The following is a 20,986-nucleotide window of genomic DNA, read 5'->3' as shown; positions in this document are numbered from 1 at the left end:
GACAGGGATCTTGCCTTATTGAGTGCTGCTAAGCAAAGCCTTCCCAACACCAGCCATTTATTATGCTTGTGGCACATCAACAAGTGTGTTTTGGCAAAGTGCAAACTCTATGTTGGTACAGATGATTTTGCTGAATTGGTTATGGGGAAGTGGGGAGAGGTGGTGGATGCTGCAACAGTTGAAGAATTTGAAGTTCAATGGATGCAATTGTTTAATATGTGCAAGGACAAATACAGCAACTTTACCTCCTATTGTTCTACAACATGGTTGGTCCACAAGGAAAAATTTGCCAAGGCATGGACAAATCATGTGATGCACTTTGGAACAACAACAAGTAACAGGTACAAAAATTATATGAGCTTAATTTATGCCTTGTTATATGTTTTTCATTTGATAGATTGTTTACATTGGAGAGTTAATAAGATATCTGTTTGTTGTTTGCAGGGCTGAGGGTGCACATGCCAGTTTGAAGAAGATGTTGCGGGATTGCAAGGGTGACCTAGCCACTTCTTGGGATGCGTCGCATAGTTTGACATGTAATCGACATACTGAAATATTAACATCGTTTGAGCGCAGTATTCACAGAATTGATCACATTTTCATGTTCCCATTTTACACAAATATTAGAGGATTTGTGTCAAACAAATGCCTGCAGCTCATCGACGATGAACATATAAGAATGAAGTCCTACGGCGGATGCGATTGCTTGTTGAGAGAGACTCATGGACTACCTTGCGGTTGTGAACTTGCAGGTCACCGGTCAACCACTCTCTTGTCAATTAATTCTATTTGTTATTGAAAGTGACACTTTTGTGAACTTGCAGGTTATGAAAGAATTCCATATGAGTCAATTCATCCATTCTGGAAGAGACTGAGTTGGGAGCATGTACCTGAACCTGTTGCAGATACTATCAGCAACCATATTTGCGGCATGAACCATGGAGATATGCAACCAGAAGTTGAGGCATTGACACATTATTTCAGTTCTTTGGATACTGGAGGGCAGAGTATGGTAAGGAGGAAGCTTCAAGCTATCTATTGTCCTGAAAGCAGTTCACTTTGTACTCCTGAGGTTCAGATAAGGTCCAAGCGCACTCTTAAGGCGAACGAAAGAAAACCACCCAAGGTTAAAGCAATAGGATCCTTGACTCGTGATCCTTCAGGTTTTGAGCATGTTGATAGGGAGATCAAAGAGGCAAAGAAGGCTTCGCAACCACCAAAGAAGAAGAAGCGTGTGAAGAAGTCTGATACAAGTTATTTCATGGGTCATTTTCCATCCTTTTTCCACCCATATATACACACAGTTCAGAATGTTGAGGACGATGGTAACTGTGGCTATAGAGCCATTGCTGCATTACTGGGACTACCATCAGGTGAGGAAGGTTGGCCATGTGTTAGGGAAGCGTTGATAGACGAACTTGAACGACACAGAGGATTGTATGATGAAATGTGGTCCAGACATGTGGTTAATGCCTTACATTCTCGACTCACTCTTCTTCCTGGTCATCCGGCTACCGAGGATAAATGGATGCAACTGCCAGAGATGGGATACCTTGTAGCAACCAGGTTCCAAGTGGTTTTCATATCCATCTCTTCTCAGGGTTGTTGGTCATACCTTCCACTAAGAGGAGAAGGTCCACCTCCTGTACATCGTGTTATAGCTGTTGGTCATGTGATAAATCACTTTGTACAGGTATTTTTTTATTGCGTACACTAATATCCAGTTTGTGAATTAATTTGTTGTATTTGTAAGTTATCTAATTTTATTGTTATTCTCTATAATGTAGCTCCATCTAACTCCTGGACATTCTATGCCGCCAATTGCTCTCCAGTGGGAACGGTATGTTGATCCTATATCAGTAAGCTGGTGCGTCCCATATGTTACACGTTTACACAGGTTCACATCAGAATTAGAAGCTTGGTTTGTTACTTTTGGTGTTCCTCTTAGTCACCAAAGCTATGTAGACATCACCACAGACTGACGCCACACTTTGTGTAATATTCATTTGTAAACGCTCTGTAATATTAATCTGATGGGCCTTGCCCTTATGTTGTTCATTGCTGCTTTTAATAATAGTAATTTGATGGTCATTGGTATATTGATGGGCCTTATGTTACTTATCTTGCCTTTCATTATTCACGGTGTAGTTATACAGGTTATTTTTCATTATAAGAGTCCAAACATAATAGGTGGAAATAGAAAGCGTGGTTAATATAAAAAGAGTCCATACAATGTCGTCACATGTCATAATATAAAAGTACACAAAAAAATATATACAAATATACAGTCACTCGCCCCGACCCCTACCGCCACCCCTACCGCCACCCCTCCGACCTCTAGGTCCACGAGCTCTGCCTCCACGAGCGCCCTCTGCAGGTGCACCCTCTCCACGGGCTCTGCCTCCACGGGCTCTACCTCCACGACCTCTGCCTCCTGCAGCTCCAGCTCCTCGGACAGCAGCAAAGGCTACTCCCTGGGTACCGATGAATGCGCTGGATCTAATAAGATCCAGCGCCCTCTCAGTGAGGGATCGGGCATGCGTGCCAACTGCAAGAGCATCTGGCACCTCCAGTGACTGCTCCAACAAGTCCACGACCCGACGCACAACCGTCTGCAAAAATAATGTACATAAATGTGAGTGTACAAATAAAATATCATGAACAAAAAATCACAATTGCATGAAAAATAAAATTCAAACTTACCACAGCACTGAACTCCTCCCTCCTATCATCAGGGATGATGAACCGATGGGACACACCGCCATACCACCTCATGTACTCCTCCACAGCCTCTCCCGAATGAGTAACAGGGATCCCCTGAGGGCGCAGGTGCGGCACAAAATCAGCATAGGCAGCATCTGCGGTCTCGGCAAGGGACCCAGTCGTCTGGATCTCGGAGGGGTGTCGAGGGACATCCTGGATGTAGCCAAACTGGCGCAGAACCCTCTCTGGTAGATGTCGTCGAACAACACGGCCAAATGGCGTCCGGATGTAGCCAGAATACATGGCCCTCTGATCCCGTGGTCGATGAGCCCGATGGTCCTCAAATGGGGTCCATATAATGTCATCCACCGTCAGCTCATCGAGCATGACTCGCCTCTCATCGAGGCCTGCATGCCCGACCCGGGACATAACCCACCGCCGCGCCCTAGGCTGGTCCTGTGAGTACTCCGGATCCGCCCTCCGGATAATGACGCGATCAGAAAGGTACTCGTAGGCCCATCCTAGCAAGAGTGAGCTGAAACCTCCCATCTGGGCCGTCCCCCTCCTGGACGCTCGATCAAGCTGGTCGTACAACGTAGCGAGCGCAATTGCGCCCCACGCGTACTCGGACACTCGACCGAGATCCTGCAACATACCTATCCAGTAGACGGTCGTGTGGTATCCACCGCTCTTGCTAGCAAAGAGCGTCGCGCCTAGCTGGTTCACCAGCCAAATCCGTGCAGCGTCCTCATATCGGTGCTCTACAATGAAATGAATTCAGTTAACAGTTAATAACAATACAATAATAATAGATACTATTTAATCAAGTAATAATTAAGACATACCCTCCAACGCAGCATCATACAGGGTCTGCAAGACCCCAAAGCGAATAGTCTGGCTCCTGTTCTTATCAAACTCAGCATGATAACGAGCAACAGATCCTCCCATCAACTCAGCACATAGCGCTGCACACTCGTCCCTCTCCCCCCTCCCAGGCGTATAGAACCTCGACCCCATTGGGAGATGGAGAAGAGCCGACACGTCGTCCAGGGTGATGGTCATCTCCCCAAACGGCATGTGGAAGCTACTAGTCTCCTCATGCCATCGCTCCACAAGGGCCAAAATGAGGCCTGCATCTGTCTCCGAGTAGCTGCACCAGGGTAGCTGATGAAGACCCGTCTGCTCAATCAACTCTCGAACCCTCCTGTGACTGTCTGAATCACCATCACAAGCAAGGTTCCAAACCTTCCCCCCAGCTGTGGCCACCCTCAAGTGTCGACGGTCCACATACCGCTCGTCTGTGCGTAGGAGTGCATGCCACGTCCAGGGAGCCTTGTGATCAGCATAATGCGTGAGAAGCGACAGATCAACAGGCCCCCCCGGAAACGGCGGCAACCTCTGGATCAGGTCCTCCTCGCCACCCTGTGCCTCTGGCACGACATCAGCATCAACATCAGGAGGAGGAATACTATCCTCGTCATATGACCCCTCCTCGCCGGATGACTCCTCGTCGGATGACTCATCGCCGGATGACTCATCGCCGGATGACGACTCGCCTGATGACTCCTCGCCTGCTGACTCATGGCGAGGTACCTCAACCATGGGAGACGGCGGAGTAGGAACTCGATCAGTAGGCTCAACTGGAGCTGGAGCTGAAGCCTCTACCATGGGCGACTGCATAGAATCAACTGGAGCTGGAGCTGAAGCCTCAACCGCGTGAGAGGTCGCAGCTTGATCGCCGCGCCGGCTAGAAGCATGTAATCGCCGGTGTCTATCCTCTGTAGGCCCCGCATCCTCACTAGCTCGAGACCTCTTTCTGTTCTTCATTCTCACTATATATTCAGAGCAAACATTTTCTAAATAAATTCACTGAATAAATTATACTCGCTCAATTACTAAATTTCTCAATTAAATCTCTAAATAAAATCACTAAATAATTCACGATGTTTATAACTAAATTAAAAACATTTTATAAATTAACTAAGCTAATTAGATTAGGTTTTATAAATAAACTAAGCTAATTATATTAAGTTTTATAAAAACATTTTATAAATTAAGTTTATAACTCTAAACAGACACCAAATACGGAACATTAAGTTTCATATCCAATACGGAACATTAAGTTTCGTATCCAATACGGAACATTAAGTTTCATATTGAATACGGAACATTATGTTCCGTATCGAACCAGAGATCCATTAACGACATTGCATGAATGGAACTCGCCCCAAAGGCCAATTTATACACAATTTCAGCCAACATAACATCTACTTAAGCATAAATCGACTACCCTAGGGTTGCAAGATTCCATAATTCCAAGTTAAATGGTGAATTCAAGTTGAAATCCAAACTTACTTACCTCTAGGTTCAATGCAATGAATGGGGAGAATGGGTTTGATGATGGAGACGATGGTACACTTTCCAGATGATGATTGAGGCAAGGAGATCGTCGGTCTCGAAGATTGGAGAGCAAGGGTTTGAAATGTTTTGGAGCGCTGAAATGGGTTTTGGAAAAACCCCTGTCATTTACATAGTAATATAATACGGAACTTTATATTCCGTATTGAATACGAAATTTAATATTCCGTATTCTTGTAAAGGGGGTTTTTCCGTAATTTCCCCACTTTAAGTGGGGCGCGGAGCCCCATAGGGGGGGCCCCAAACCCAACTCCCGAGAAAAGGGGTGGAAAGGCAAAATTACTGAAACACCTAAAGTTTAAGTGTTTTTAAAAATAAAAAGTAGGGGTATTTTTTCTCTACAAGAAAAGGTGTTGGTTGCTAACTTACTCCTTCACAAAATCAAGTGGGAGTAAGTTAGCATTCCCTATATATATATATATATATATATATATATATATATATAGGATGTATCTTATGAGAAAGATAATCTTCAGTTGCACTCCTTTACATTAAATGCATTAAATGATAAAAAACTTCATTTGTATATTAATACCTTAAATAATAAAATAAAAAACTAATTAAAGTTTCCTAAGTCATAATTTATTGCACTACTTACTAAAATGTAAATGTCACTTTGTATTAAATAAATTAAATTAAAATATCAGAATTGAATAAAATTGTCCAATTCATTAGCTATTCAGCTACATACTAAAATGTAAAACTCAATTAAAATTTTGTTATAAAAACACAAAAAAAAAAACAATTTCCTTTGTATTATATACATTAAACTAAAAACGTATCAACAAAAAAATCAAATCAATAAGTTATTCAATTACCAAATAGTTTTTATGTTTGTTGTATAATATAGGACAGATTATGACAAAAGGCTCCAGGACATAACACTTAGTTCTCTAAAAAAGAGTGAAATAAGACACTCTAATAAAATATTACTCTGATGTTTATCGACAAAAAAGTTGTTACACTGATAAAAGTACACATAATTTACATGTGAATAAAAAAATATCAAAATAATTTATGTAAATAAATATCTTAATAAAACATTGATTTAATTATATTTGTGGATGCTTTATTCTCTTTAAGAAATGTCTCGGATTCGAATATTGTATATTTTGTCTCTGTGTGTTATACATATATATTTTTTAGAAAGGAGAAATATATTGAATGATATAAAAGAGTTGAGAACATCCCTTCTCAAGTAGGCAAATGAAAAAACAAGAACAGAACGGTAAACAGATAAAAACTACACAAGATATATATATATATATATATATATATATATATATATATATATGTGAAGGAGACTTGAATCATAGTAGTAAATACAATAGTAGAAATGAAGGCCTCCTACTCACTATCCTTCATAATAAAAAAAAATCAAATTTGCCTACATAACCAAATTAACATCAAGAATCAAATTAAATAATAATAAAATATGATATTAGTAAATAATTTAGACAAAATAGTTTTAAAATTAAAATTTTCACAATAAGGTATCTGTGTATGATTTAAAAAAATTAAATATATTTTTTGATCCATTATATATTAGTGCAAATGACTTGAGAAGGCATAACAAAGGAAACTAATTAAAAAAAACTAAATAATTTTAAATTTAATAGATACTATTTTACACTATTTAAGTTTTTTTTAAAGAGCTATTAATTTAATAATTTATTTAAAATTATTTTTTTGTTGATAAAAAGCAAACGAATTATGTTATTATTATATCTTATTTGAAGATATTAAAGCTTATTATTTAATACAAAACATTTCATAATTTCATAATTATTTTTCATATAAACAAATAAATGAATTATTAAATTATTAAAACTAATTCAATGCTAATTATTAAATTTAAGTATGTGTTGTTTTACAAAAAAAAAAAACTCTAAATTGTCTCAAGATAATTATTTTTAATTTTATAATACTTATAATGAAAAATATTTTTATATTAATTTAAAGTATAATAATTTTAAGGCTTAATAGCTCTATAGGTCCCTGAAATTGTATCCCGTATGAAAATAAGTCCCTAAAATTTTTTTTTCCGATTCCGAGTCCTTAGAAAATTTTTTTGATCAAAATAAGTCCCTGAGCGTGTTTTAAGCTGAGGTGGCTATATTTAATCCTACTCACTTTTTCCACGTCTGCATTAATAATTTTTTAATTAGTTAATGAAAAATTAAAATTAAAAAACACTAAAATTAATCCCTAATCCTAATTCCCCTTTAACCCTAATCCTAAATCAAAATCAAAACTAAACCTAAGATAGAATAAAGGGGGATTGTGGAAGAAAGGGAAGGAGATGGAGAACCAGAGGTAGAAGGAGATGGAGAATAAAGGGGGATTGCCGGCTGCGGATGATGAATGATGGTGGTGTGAGTAGTAGTAAGGAGGAGGGAGATGTGGAGGTGAGTGAGGGTAACTGTTTCTTCTTCTGTTGCTGATGTTGTTGCTCCATGAAAAACCCATCTTCTTCTTCTGCTTCTTGTTCTGGTTCTGGTTCAATCTCAGTTGCCAAATTAAGAAGAAGAAGAAGAACCAGAAACTTCAACTCAAGGTTCCAGATCCAATTGATTCTTAGAAAATGCTATTGAAAGACATTGACGTTTTCCTTTTTCTTCAACAAATTGGCAATTTTTAATGCTTACTTTTCCCTTTCTTCTTCTTTTCTTGTCTAAGATAATTCCACGAACAATGAACCAGATCTGAGGGATTCAAGCTTTTTTGTTCCAAATAAAGCATCGGTCATGAATAAAAATTGAACCTTTTTCCATTTTGTTCCAATGTTGAATTTGTGAAAAGCGAAAGTAAGAACGAAGATGAAACTGAAGAAGAAGAATAACCAACTAACGGCGGCCGGAGCAGGTGACGGCGGCCGGGGCAGGTGGCGGTGGTGGTGCTGTTATACCATGGTGATGATGGAAGGAGAGGGTGATGATGGAAGGAGAAGGAGAAAGATGGAAAAACAATTTAATAAAGGGATATTTTTGTAATTTACATGTATAATAGTAGCTAGACCACCATGATTCTGACGTGGAAAAAGTGAGTAGGATTAAATACAGCCACCTCAGCTTAAAACACGCTCAGGGACTTATTTTGATCAAAAAAAATTCTAGGGACCCGGAATCGGAAAAAAAAAAATTCAGGGACTTATTTTCGTACGACGGACAATTTCAGGGACCTCAAGAGTATTTAAACCTAATTTTAATATTACGTTAAAAAATATTGTAAATAAACTCGTGCATCGCACGGGTATAATATCTAGTTTTTCAGATAAGTGGAACTACCAATTTACTAGAGTTAATCCATTAACCTAAATAACTAATGCGTACATTAATAGTTCAACATTCAAGTAACTACAACCATGTATTGCTCTTTCTTCTAAGATGATAAAAACTCCAATTAACCTCTTTCCAAAACTATAATCCAAACCCACTTTCCAACAAAGCATGAACTAAATAGAAAAACCCAATGGTCATTTGGTGCAAATAAGAATAGGAAAAAGATTCATAGAGATAAAATGAGACTCATACATAAACCGATTCATGATCATAACATAGTCATGGAATTAACTACATCGATCACCCCTTGGCATGAGGTTAAGTTACAAATAATTAAACAACTTGAAGAAGAATAAATAAGAAGAGTAAAAGAACCCATGTCCATAATTTGGAAAGACATCTCAAGCTCTAGCAGAGCTCCAAATGCTCCAAATTAAGTTGCCTCTATTTCTTGGGTATGTTGCAATCTGACGCTAGCAAGTTAAAATTCATCAAGAAGAAGAGTGTCAAATCTGGCGCCTGGGCACTGCATGGGTACTGGTGCTTGGGCGTTGTACCTTGACAGAAGCACACAATTTCTACACATCAAACCATCGAAAAAGGGTAAAATTATCTAATAAATCAAATAAAATCCTATAAATGCCTCAGCCCATACTAATACTAAATGCATTAAAAATGCTAAAATAACCTAATTTACTTACTAAGTAACATTAAAATACCCAAGAAAACAACATGTAAAACCCGAATCAACAGTATAATTAATTTTCTCAACTTCCTCTTTTCAGGCCACGCGTGTAACAACTGAAAAAATTGCACATATACAATTGTATCTAAGTTTTCTTCTTAATGATTTATCTGCTCTTGAGTCAATTTAAAATGCATTTGAATCTCATCCCAATAGGATTTTATTTAGGAGAGAAATAGAAAATAGAGAATGAGAGAACAGATAAGAAAAATAGAAAGAAAGAAATTAGAAATAATATATTTTATAAGTTGTTTAATATGACTGAAAATGAAGATAATGTGACACTTAATTTCTACTCCTATTTGGTCGACAGAAAGTGAGAAGAGGTAGAGAAGATTGATTTGTTAAATAGACCATTGAGCATAATTTGTTTTAATTTTGTGATTTTCATTTAACCATGTAATAGATTTTCGATCGGTATCTTATTTCGTCATTTCCCCAAAAACATGTTTAGTCGTATGTGTTAGGTAGAATGACAGCCCCCTTTTTTATATATATATATATAATTATATTATATATGAACCAAATGATGGAGAAATCTTAAATGAAAAATAGTTCCATAGAAAGCCAAATGGTAAAATAAAGCGTACTGCGTACACACAAGGGAAGAAAAATAAGCAACCAAAACGAACTAATTCCAACACGTTTCATGACAAATATACATGCAACTACAAGTATTTGATTTGACTTAGTGTAGGGAACGCGTGCGTGATCCTTGAATTGATAAACATAGAACAACCACAAATTAATTAATTAATATCACATATAGCAGCTAGATTTCTAATAACCAGCTACCCAACATTGACCATATAGACAACGTTTGCAACCTACACAATTATTATCAATATACATATATATACAAGAGAATATGGCATATAGCACACAATCTCAATTATATTCTTTTGAGAATTTGCATTGGAATATTGCAGATCGATCTCATTCATTTTTCAATGGCTATGTATCTTTCAAACATCTTTGGGTGCTTCTCTGAGTCCTCATCACCATCAACAACACAATCTAAGAGATACATATGCGATGGTGATGTTTGTGTTCTCAGAAACACGAAGCAAAAAGCATCCAACAACAACGCTGGTAAGCAAAAGCAAAGCCCTCGGATTTCATTTGCACGTCTTTCTGCCAAATGGTGATCTCCCACTTGTTAGAGAAATTTAGATTCATGCCATTGATTTGTCACTGTAATTTGTCTTGTTCCCTTCACAATTGTATTACATGTTGTTATTGGTAGATCATTTACAGTGGTTAAATCAAGATGAAAGCGTTATACTTGGAGGCTACATATATACAACGATATTCTTGATTCCGATTCTGATACTATATATATCATACCTTACTCATAATAGCTCGACTGTGGATGTTTAGATTTGTGACTTAGAGAAAATATTCAAGGCAAGTTTACTCAGAGTAATAATAATGTTTGAAACAAAGAGAAGATCAATGGAAAATTCATTTGAAAACTATAGTATTTTGATGAAGAAAAAAAACTTATAACAAGGCAGACTTAAGTCTTAAGATTTTTAAGTTGGCCAAGTCTATTTACGCAAGGTTTAGCTCGACCGAACCTATTTGCAAAGGAGTGCACATTGTAATTTTTACTTCATACCCTAATTAATACCATCAAAAGCATAATTGATCATAATAGGTTAAATTATGTTTAGGTATCCATTGACACTTTTGCAAACAAATATTAGCATAAATTTCAAGACGGAAATGAAAGTATTATTCGTATGGATTCATATAAAAATTCGTTCATGTTAGACTCAATTGATATCTCATTTAAACTCATTCAATCTTGTTTAAGTACAAATCTCAGTGCAATATACATACATATCCAACTACTTAAGGGAGAGCCCTTTAGACCAAAAAGAATGGCGTCCAAAATAAAAATGATCCTGGTTCGCTACTTTTGGCCATCACATGAATGAAGTGTTTTGCCTAAAAAGAAAGGAAAACATCATAAAAGTGAAGAAAATAGAGCTATGAATATGCAATGAATAAATGGTGGCACATCGTTGACCTTAACTAGTTGCCGTACCTCGTGAATCTTCAAGTTTTTTTCCAAAAAAAAGGAAATTGGATGAGTATATTTTAAGAAAAACAGATTGGAAATTATCTAAAAGAGTTTTTGAAATAAACAATACATGCTTCAAAGGGCACAAAGGCTGCAACCGTATGTCCACTATGTATCTGTTTGAATATCAGTTGAATTCAATGAACAGATTTTTATCTCGATTAATATGAAGAATTCTATTTACTTTTTACCTCAAAGTTAAGACTAACGTCTATTTTCACTTGTGTCAACGGATATCCAAACATAGCATTTACATTATGTTCCTTTAAGCCTTGCAAATTTGGAAGTGGGAACCACTTATATTTGTTGTCCGGTCTCATCATTTCATGTAATCTCAGGTGCTTCAACTTCCCAAAATCCCAATACTTTTGGAATTGATTGCCCCAAAAAAGAGATGTTCCAAACTTCCAATAACTTGAAAATTTTGAAAGCATGGTGAAGCCAAAAGTTTTTCCCTTTAGGGGCATGACTAAGAATAAAATTAAAAAAAATGTAAAGATCTCATGTACAGAATAAGAGCATCATTAAGAGCTAGGAAGTGGTGGTGCCTTTCCATCAATTGAGATTAAGTAATGATCTAACAACACGTTTGGATCAGCTTCTCATTCATCGTAATCAATTCCAAAGCACAGACACTACTTACAGAAGCTTTCCTCAGAATTGATTCTGACCGTAGAATCAATTGTAGAAGAGTTTCCAAACATGCACTAATCAAATCAATATCTAGGCAACTGAATTTCATCCATTTCTAACGAATGTACAAGGCATCAACAGGAATCAATAGACATTTTCAATGGTTTCAACTCCAGGAAAGAACACACTCTTGCAGCTTCTCAGTGATCCTAATCTGAAAAAGATGGAAAGTTGTGATGTTATTATCTGCCAAATCCACCCAAGTCTTCTCATCATAAGCAAGCTGATTAGTCATTCCAATTTACCTTGTGCCAAGTCCTACTTAAAAAGCCATAACGTCCCCAACATAAGCATCCAAAGGATAACAATCTTACCCAGCAGTAACAAAATGCTCAACTTTTCCTCCTTTATGCAGGGCTTTTTGGATCAAAATCAACATCCGATGACAGGAGTCGAAATTCCATCAGTCAAATTCTTGTGGAAACATTTGGAGTGCGATGTCATAGTTGCAAAGCCAGATCTGGTTGCTGAGAGTCAACCAGCATACCAGACGATTGTTTAGCAGGTGACCCAGGTGAATGGAAACCAATGTTCAAGTCAGGAGGAAGTGATTCTTGTTTCTGTCTTGGTTGATTTTGAGGTCGGACACCTCGCCAAGGCGGCTGCATTTGAAATCTTGATAGATCAGAAGCTGCCACTTGAGGGAAAACCATAGGCCGGTTCGGAAACTGCGAAACCCCAACTGTGTGACCGTGGATAGGTTGGGGTCCAAGTGCCTGAAATGGAAAATTGTTCTTCTCAGGCTGGAAAGGCATTTGTGACATGTGCTGATGGAACTCTGACTCGCCCCTAATTCGTGACATGTGCTGATGGAACTCTCGAGCCGGGTTATACAATGAATCTGCAGAATTCTGGTTCTTGGGAGAACTAGAATTGTCAGGTCCTTGTTTAAATCCTGCTGCCCCTACAGACATCCATGCACGCGCAGCCGCCGCTGCAGCATTGCCTGAGTCTTCTCGACGACTTGATGGAACCGATGGTGTTACTGGTGGAGTATCCGCAGGGGAATGATTAGAAGAACTAGAAGTCTGTTGCTTTTGAGCCTTTTCAGCTAACATCCTCATCAGCTGAACCGGATCGCTGAGAGTCTGCTCTTGCCCATGGGCAGCAAAGGGAGCAGCTCTGCCTGTTTGGCTTGATGTACTTTCCGATGATGGACAGGTCATCCGTCTATTTATGTTAATATTCCTGACTTTTCCATTGGGCAACTCTCCACTAACAACTCCATTAGTATCAGGCTGCTTGAAAGGTACAGACGGTGAAATATTCACGCTACTTGGTACCATCTCTCTGGGCGGTGTCAAGCTACATGGTACAATCTCTCGGGGCTTAGACACCGCCGGAGGAGTACTACTTGTAAGCTTTGCAACTAGACTGGCATTGTTTTGATCACTAGAGGGTAAAGAGTTCAACTCGACTTGCTTCAAACCCTTATTCTCAGGCTTGCCCTGGTTCCGCGTTTGGACATTGGGTTGCTGATGAAGGTGATTGACAGAAGCATTGGGTCTTATTCCAGCAGAACCAAATAAAGATGGTTTTCCTTCTGGTGTGAGCCCACTTCCAGGACGAACTGACGGCTGTTTTCCATCAAACATCCGTTCGTTAACAGGATGTTGTGTGATGGATTCCACATTCTTACGATTTCTGTCATCCTTCCCTAAATCAGTAGACTGGAACTTTGTTACCAGACTAGGTTGTTTCTGGAAACGTCTGTGAAGCATTAATACTGGGGTTGGAAGCGGTTCGTATTCTCCCACCCAACCACGACCAAATTTACAACCAGATGGCAGTGCCTGCTGAATCCTTTGGGAAGCAACTCTCCAAGCTGTTGGTCCTAGAGTAGCAGCAAAACGAGCCAAACTCCTGGCATAGGAATATTCAGCTTGAAGTCCGACCTGTAGCCAAAAAATACATTTTTTGCTTTAAACAAGATAAGAAAACTAAACTATTCAAGGATCAGAATTCACTCCTTTGGCTACATACAGTAACTAGCTGCTTAATTTCACCCTCAAATGTCGTAAATATTGAATCAGATCTGGTGGCTGGTAGATTGGACATATTGTAAGTAGCACGATGTTCAAAGTCTTGTACAGATGACTTCCTTCCCAACTTGGAGAGAGTACCCCTCCCTGAAACAATGAAGAGTCAAAAGAGAATAGCTAGATGTTGACATTAATATCCTAATATGAGAAAACGCAAAAATTGAATAATGAAGGCACAATGCAACAGAAATTACAGAATAGACAGAGGAGAGCTTGAACTCTTTTGTGATACCTGATAAAAAGTCGTCTGCTTTCTCTTGATTAACATCAATTGAGAAAGCATTCCCCTCCACAAGGCCATCAATGTTGCCAGGTCTTTCAAAGATGATGCCTTGAATTGCATGGGAAATCGGCTGCACATCTCCAATAGTAGCAAGAGTTGCACCTGAGGAGAAATCAGAGCCAACAGGTTCCTGTGAAGCATGACCCAGCGGTTTCTTTGCTAGCTTCTTCACCAAGGAATTAGGTCTTGTTTTTTGTTCAGATTTCAGCTCACTCTGAGAGCGTTCAAAGTCAATCCTTAACTTCTCAAACTTTTTCCTTGCTAGTTCTTGTATCGATCGTGCCTGTAATCAGTGCAGGGATCATAAAAGCAAGCAGTCAAGCACAAAATATGGTTAGTTGCCATAGTTTTAAAAGGGAAACAAGGGAAATCGGTCATCTTTATACCTGTTTGTGGTATATAGTTTCTGGTGCATTGTATTGCATTGCATTTGAGCAAATTAAAAATACGTCACTCTGCATGCGACAATTGCATTCAAAAGTCAATATAAAAACAGTAAAATCATTTGTTTTTCAGTATATCACTGTCATAAAGAAAATCTCTATACACAGTTTAAAATTGGTTCAGATAATAGAGCAAACAAAACTCAGGATTCTTATGTAATACAGGAAACCTTAGTCAAGAAAAAACTAAATCTAGCACATCCGCTCACACGTTACAACTTGAATAACACTAACAAAGAATAAGAAGCCAGAGACAAAGTGGGCCTTGATCCCTTACACCTAAACTTCATGGCAATACACGAAGAAGATAAAAAAAATGAGGGTGGTGTTTTTGGGTGACATTGGCCATAATTTTATTTATGCAAATGCTTGGGTTGCTGATAAGTTAGTTTAAGAAAGACCATACCATGAGGATAAAATTTTAGGGCTCTATGTCCCCAAGAGTTAAACTGCAATACCAAGTTAGGAAGACTATCATTCATCAACGCCATAATAGGCAAGTTACAAACAGATTGACATCTGAAAAAATTCTTCCACATTAGTAACATACTCCTACAAATGTCCCCCGTGACTATCTCTCAAAAACACGCCAATCACTACTGCCTGTCGCATGCCATTGTCAGCACAAGTGACCAAAATCTCGACAAACTCTGTTTTCCAGGCAAATTAGCCATCCTATATGTTTCATCTCTTGCCAACAGCATGTGCCAACCTCTTGCTCACAACTCACACATCACATGTTACTTGTAACAGCAGTCCTTGCTGAACTGAATTCACTAAACCAAAATGAAAGCAAGTTATGCTTAATTAAGTACATGACAATGTGTGAACTTTCTAACATTTAGAACAAGTGAAAAGAAGTGCATAGAAAACCAGCACAATCATATTGCAAAAACAATCAATCTCAGAAAAGAAAAGAAACCTCCCCCAACTCCAACCACGAACAGATCATACATGTTAACACACCTCAAATTGCTCCAAGGTAGAATAAGACCCATTTGCCAATTTCTTCCTCACGGTGGCAAAATCCATCGGATGATCAATCACATCGTGATAATCAGGGAGCTGCAGTAAAACAACTTGAACTTTCAACTCATATTGCTTTTGAAAAGCGAAAGTAACAATTTACAGGAATGAAAATCCACACACCTCTTCTGGATCAACTGGCTCCGCATACACGCCATATGTGTCCTTCCTGCCATCATTCATCCCCAAGTCAAGAAAAAGAAAGAAAAAAACACCAAAAAACAATGCAATAACTCAAGATGTTGTGCATGTTTGGAAATTCTTCTATAATTGATTTTAAAGTCAAAATCAATTCTGAGAGAAACATATGTGAGTAGCTTCTAATTCAAACAAGAAATAAGCTAATCCAAACATGTCCAAAAATCATTCACCACTTACTTCTGAAGTTTGTCAAGGATCAATTCCAGGGTCCTCTTATCAGGTAATGGAATCACATAAGCAACCTTCGAAGGAGTTCCTAACAGCAGAAACAAAACAAAAAAGCTACTTGAGAAAGAAGCTCACAGAGAAAGATGCAATAACAGAAACACTGGTCAGTGCACCCATTCCAGTATCCAACACGTTACATTAAAAAAAGAAAAACAAAGAGGGCAGTCATTATTATGAAGAATTACAACCGAAACAACAAATCATAAACACACACATACACATACACAAACCTGAACCAGAGTGGAGCCCTTTAGAATCCACTTTTCTGCCCTTTACCTGTCACAAGAAAACCAACCCCAAGAAGGCACAAACACACACATAATTAATAATGTAATCCCAAAAAAAAAACCATTCAAAAGACATAAAGACTGCATCTATATAAGAAAGACTGCGATGTAGACAGACAACACTTCGTAGGTTGTCTCTCCCAAAATCCCGACATAGACAGAGTGAGAGAGAGAGAGAGAGAGAGAGGCCTAGAGAGAGAAACAGAGAGAGAGAATTGAACTATGGACCAATTGGTATCAAAGAAAATCAATCTCAGTGATTTCAGCTGAGCTGGACACTTTGTTGTCTCACCACACACACACAATGACACAACACACACACACACTCTTCCAAATCCAAAATGCAATTAGCACTTACCTCAACAACAACAACCCCTTCTTCTTCTTCATCTTCATCCTCATTCCCTTGCTCATCTTCAACAACAACCTCCTCTTCCTCTTCTTCTTCCTCCCCATTTTCTTCTTCTTCATCCTCCTCTTGCGCGTGCTCCACACGCGACCTTCCGCGAGTGGGATGCGGCGTTTGCTCCTCTTCATCCTCCTCATCTTCTTCCTCTTCCTCCACCCCCTGGTTCAGCTTCTCAACCAGCTTGAGCTTCTTCTTCTCCCTCCCCCTCTCATCATCATCCTCATCCTCATCCTCATCCTCATCCTCTTCATCAAGGTAATCGATGTTGTACCTGACATTTCTCGGGCGGCGGCTGCGACGGAGAGTGGACTGTGCAGTCGTCGCCGGAGAGTTGGCGTTGGCGGAGCGGCGAGCTAGATCTGCCTTGGAAGGACGACCCTTCTTCTTCCTACGCACGATCTGACCCATCATCTATCGCTGTTGATGGTGCTCACTCACTTTCTCTCTCTAAAACCCTGTGTCTTACTTTCTCTCTCTTGGTTTGGTTTGGGGTTCCATTATTTTCGAGGGTGGGTTGCCTTCGCTTGTTTTTTCAAGCCTCGGTGTTCAGACCCGAACCTCAGGTTCGGATGAGTGTGTGTGTGTAACTGTGTAAGTGTAAGTAAAGTAACTGTGACTGGTTCCTTTTTTGTTTTTTCTATTAATTTTTTTATTTTATAAAGTGATGGTAATTAAAAAAAATTAATATTTATTTTTTTGATTTTGTGTGTGTGAAACGGCGTAACTGGCTGGGAATGACGGCGTTTTGTGCTGCCCGGGACTTCACTTGCCTGCTGCCCGTATCTTTCGTCACTTGTCCCCTTTTTTTACTTGTGGCGCGTAAATTTGTGATTTTTTTTGGAAAGGAAATGATCTTGATGAATATATCTTAGATTCTTACAATCCATTGAATACTGCTAACTTTTATGTCATTTTAATTAATGAACCTAGTTAGGATTTGAGACATGCATGTTTTGAGCTACACATGTAAACATTGCAAGCTTTTTCTAAAGAGGGGCTTGTATTGTATGTTTGAAGTTGTTCAATGTAATTATCTTTGTTCAGGGGACATATTGAAGTTAATTAATGGCCGAAATACATTAGTGAAGCTAATTAACGCACATGGGATGCGGTGGTGCCAAAGAAGTGAAGTGAAAAAACAAGAAGGGTATGAATCATTCTCATAGGTGTTGCACCCAAGAGATCATATGTGATCTTCCTTTTAAATAAAGAAGAAAGAGGAGTATATTATCACATGAGAGAAACCGAGATATGTGATCTTCCTTTTAAATCACTCAAATTTATCTTAGGTGGTCTGATCTAATAATATTTTGATATTTGTCTTAAAAAATTATAACCCATGACACATGTTAAAATATTATTTGACTATCTAAAGTTAGAGTGATTTTTACCAATTTTTATCATTAGTGATTTAGACAACTTTATTAGTACCGTATGTTTGCTTTGGCATTTGAGTCAACGTCAACGTGATTCACATATCTTAATGCACCAACGAAAAAGTTAGAATTTGTCAAGTTGAATTTAGCTTGGATTAGAGAAATAAGATTTTGACATATTAACTTAAACATGAATTAACATTGAGATCAACGGAAATTCAAACGCACACGTATATATTGTAAATTTTTCTCTTAGTGAATTCTTAAATATATGGATTTAATTTATATTTATGGACAATGTAAGAAGTTTTAGACATATCTTTTTTTTTTGGTTTACGATATGTATTATCTATAGAGGAAATCATATTCGACTCAGATGTTATAAAGACTAAATGGCTTCCCAAAATGGCATATCAAATCCTAAATATCAAACTTTCAACCTTAGGATGTCATACAGTTACTTTTAATCGTTGCGACCAGCTTATTAAATATATTTCTCCATTTTTTAATTTTAAATATTTTTAACTTAAATTTAATTATGACATATTAAGTTATTAATTTTAATTGGATGACTGTATTTTTTTCAATGTATAGTTAAACTCTTGAAAAAAGTGATAACAAAAAGATGAATGGAAAAAGAATTTTATTGCTATAGAACATAAATAACGTTATTGGTTGCTAGGACGCGTTTTGCTCAGAATTTGGACCAGGAACGAATTGGGGTGAATATGGGACAGTGAAGATCCAGCTCATGCGAATCAGAAAGCATGTTTTGGATTGTGAGAGGAATGGTGGGATAAGAACTGAAGCATATTGAAATCTGACTTCTTCCATAGATGCTAGTTTCTTGTGAAAAAATCAAATTAATATATAATATTTTCAGAAATAGTGTGTAACAAAAAAAATGGTGTACTTTAGAGACGGATTATATTAATAAATATTTAATTGAGATTTAACAATTATTTATTTATTTAAATACAAAAATGTTGAGAATTTGGGAAGGGAAATATAAAGTATATAACTTCTTACTTTTCTGCTAAGTGAAGCTTTTTATTTGTCGTTATATATTTTGACGTGGCTGCCTCAGATTTACTTTACAAACCAATTAGTTAAACCAAAATTATAAATAACACTAGTATTTTTTTACCCATGCGTTACACGGGAATATGTCTGTTGTATTTGATACATTAATCAATATCTTGATTTTTTTTAAATATATTCAACAACATATGAAATAGAAGAGTCTGAAATGCTAAGCAAAGTGAACAAAAAAACTTCTCTTCTAAGCCTGATTGAGTTAAAGATGAACTTATTTCACATTCTTCATGAACATGAGCACAATAGTACAAATTATAAATATAAGGAATCACCAATAAAGCAGACGATAAACACATATTTTCATGGAAAACAAAGAATGTGATAGTAGCACAAATCATGATTGTGAAAGAAAAGTCATAAATTATTACATCATTGCATTTATTTCTAGTCATCCAAGTTTTAGCCAATACTGCAATGTACCTACAAAATTTATGATATAATCAAGAAAGATTTATTTAATTGTAAAGGAAATAGAACGAACCTTAAACCGACAATAATAATTTTGCATCAGATGTTCATCAACTTATAAGATGTAATAGTCATCTTGTTAACTACGAAATAAAGTTACCCATTGTCAAGAGGAACACATTTTTTTAAGACAGTAATTCCAGTTTTCCTTCTCTTATATATAAGGAATCCATGGTCATCAATAGTGGTGCAATTTTGGTTTTTTTTTTTTTTGAAAGAACACTTGCCATCCACCATGCAAACAGATTTCATATCAATGACACCACATGGCCCGTGAACCATATAAGACGAAACCGCCTTATATAGCTTTGGATATAGGATGAGGTCAGGAAGTTCTGCTGATATGTGTTTGTCTATGTCATCTCCTGTTTTGATTTTTTAGGTGTTAGAAAATCGAATTAAGAAACTAAAAAAAATAAGCACTCAAAAAAAAATTACCACAACAAATATTACACAATCTCCAAAATTTCACAAACTCTTATATATTTTACCTCTAAGTATATTTTAAGAATTATGACAAATATACTTGTATTATATGAAAAATTATTTTTTATTAGGTTTAAGAAAGAAAAAAAAAATTCCTCCCTGTAAGGTGGACTATATTGTTATGTAGTACAAAATTAGTGTGAAACTATATTATAAACCGATGAAATCTTATTAAAATTATAATAAATTTTTATCTAGAAGTATTTCATGTAAAAAATTTCTCCCCATTAAATAAGTATTAATGTTTCTTACCCGTGCCTTGCATGCCAAATTTTGATATTATAATTTAGGCAAAATGTATCAATGATTCTTAACAATTTTTTTGAAAGATAATAAAATTGATATAATAAAATCAATATTTGTCATTTTTTTTACTTGCTATAATTAAGAGTCTAAAAATTATTACCACTCAACAAAACAAAAACACAAAGAATATCACAAAATCTCCAAAATTTCAATTTTTTTTTATATATTTTAACCATAAAATCATTTTAAAAATTATAAAAATATACTTAAATTATATAAAATTTATTTTTCTATTAGGTTTAACATGAAAGTATTTTCTTGTTAAAATGTTCTTCCCCGTAGGAAAATTTTATCTCTGCAATTTTCACGAAAAATGAAAATGGACTATATTATTATGTACAAAAAATTAACATGAAATTATATTGTAAACCAATGAAATCTTATTAAAATTAATTTTATATTGA

General features: G+C 36.9%; 3 protein-coding genes across 5 annotated transcripts; 1 reads left to right on the top strand and 2 right to left on the bottom strand.

Annotated features, from left to right (window-relative positions):
- Positions 1-591: 591 nt before the first annotated feature.
- On the top strand, positions 592-2,099 carry LOC130733101 (uncharacterized). The gene is made up of 3 exons (XM_057585175.1): positions 592-752; positions 825-1,693; positions 1,788-2,099. Exons 1-3 carry the CDS (start codon positions 602-604, stop codon positions 1,980-1,982), a joined length of 1,215 nt encoding a protein of 404 aa, XP_057441158.1. The 5' UTR covers positions 592-601; the 3' UTR covers positions 1,983-2,099.
- A 90-nt stretch (positions 2,100-2,189) lies between these two features.
- LOC130733100 (protein MAIN-LIKE 1-like) lies at positions 2,190-5,351 on the bottom strand. Of its 2 annotated transcripts, XM_057585174.1 has the most exons (4): positions 5,063-5,351; positions 3,549-4,535; positions 2,704-3,464; positions 2,190-2,612 (listed from the first exon to the last, which is right to left on the bottom strand). In XM_057585174.1, exons 2-4 carry the CDS (start codon positions 4,528-4,530, stop codon positions 2,289-2,291), a joined length of 2,067 nt encoding a protein of 688 aa, XP_057441157.1. In that variant the 5' UTR covers positions 4,531-4,535; positions 5,063-5,351; the 3' UTR covers positions 2,190-2,288. The 2 variants fall into 2 exon arrangements, with proteins under 2 accessions (XP_057441157.1, XP_057441156.1); XM_057585173.1 differs by having other exon boundaries at positions 3,549-5,351.
- A 6,321-nt stretch (positions 5,352-11,672) lies between these two features.
- Positions 11,673-17,364, bottom strand: LOC130733099 (uncharacterized). 2 transcript variants are annotated; one of them, XR_009017329.1, is made up of 10 exons: positions 16,798-17,364; positions 16,383-16,428; positions 16,102-16,180; positions 15,847-15,892; positions 15,664-15,762; positions 14,641-14,709; positions 14,204-14,537; positions 13,913-14,058; positions 12,175-13,824; positions 11,673-12,083 (listed from the first exon to the last, which is right to left on the bottom strand). XR_009017329.1 is itself a non-coding variant. In XM_057585172.1 (9 exons), the coding sequence occupies exons 1-9, from the start codon at positions 17,257-17,259 to the stop codon at positions 12,370-12,372; spliced, it is 2,736 nt and encodes a 911-aa protein (XP_057441155.1). In that variant the 5' UTR covers positions 17,260-17,364; the 3' UTR covers positions 11,673-12,369. The 2 variants fall into 2 exon arrangements, 1 of the variants encoding a protein (XP_057441155.1); XM_057585172.1 differs by having other exon boundaries at positions 11,673-13,824.
- Positions 17,365-20,986: the final 3,622 nt, after the last annotated feature.

Source organism: Lotus japonicus, chromosome 1, assembly GCF_012489685.1.
Source record: "Lotus japonicus ecotype B-129 chromosome 1, LjGifu_v1.2".
NCBI lineage: Eukaryota > Viridiplantae > Streptophyta > Magnoliopsida > Fabales > Fabaceae > Lotus > Lotus japonicus.
Note: the sequence above shows the minus strand (reverse complement) of the source record. Positions and strands in the feature narration are given on the sequence as shown.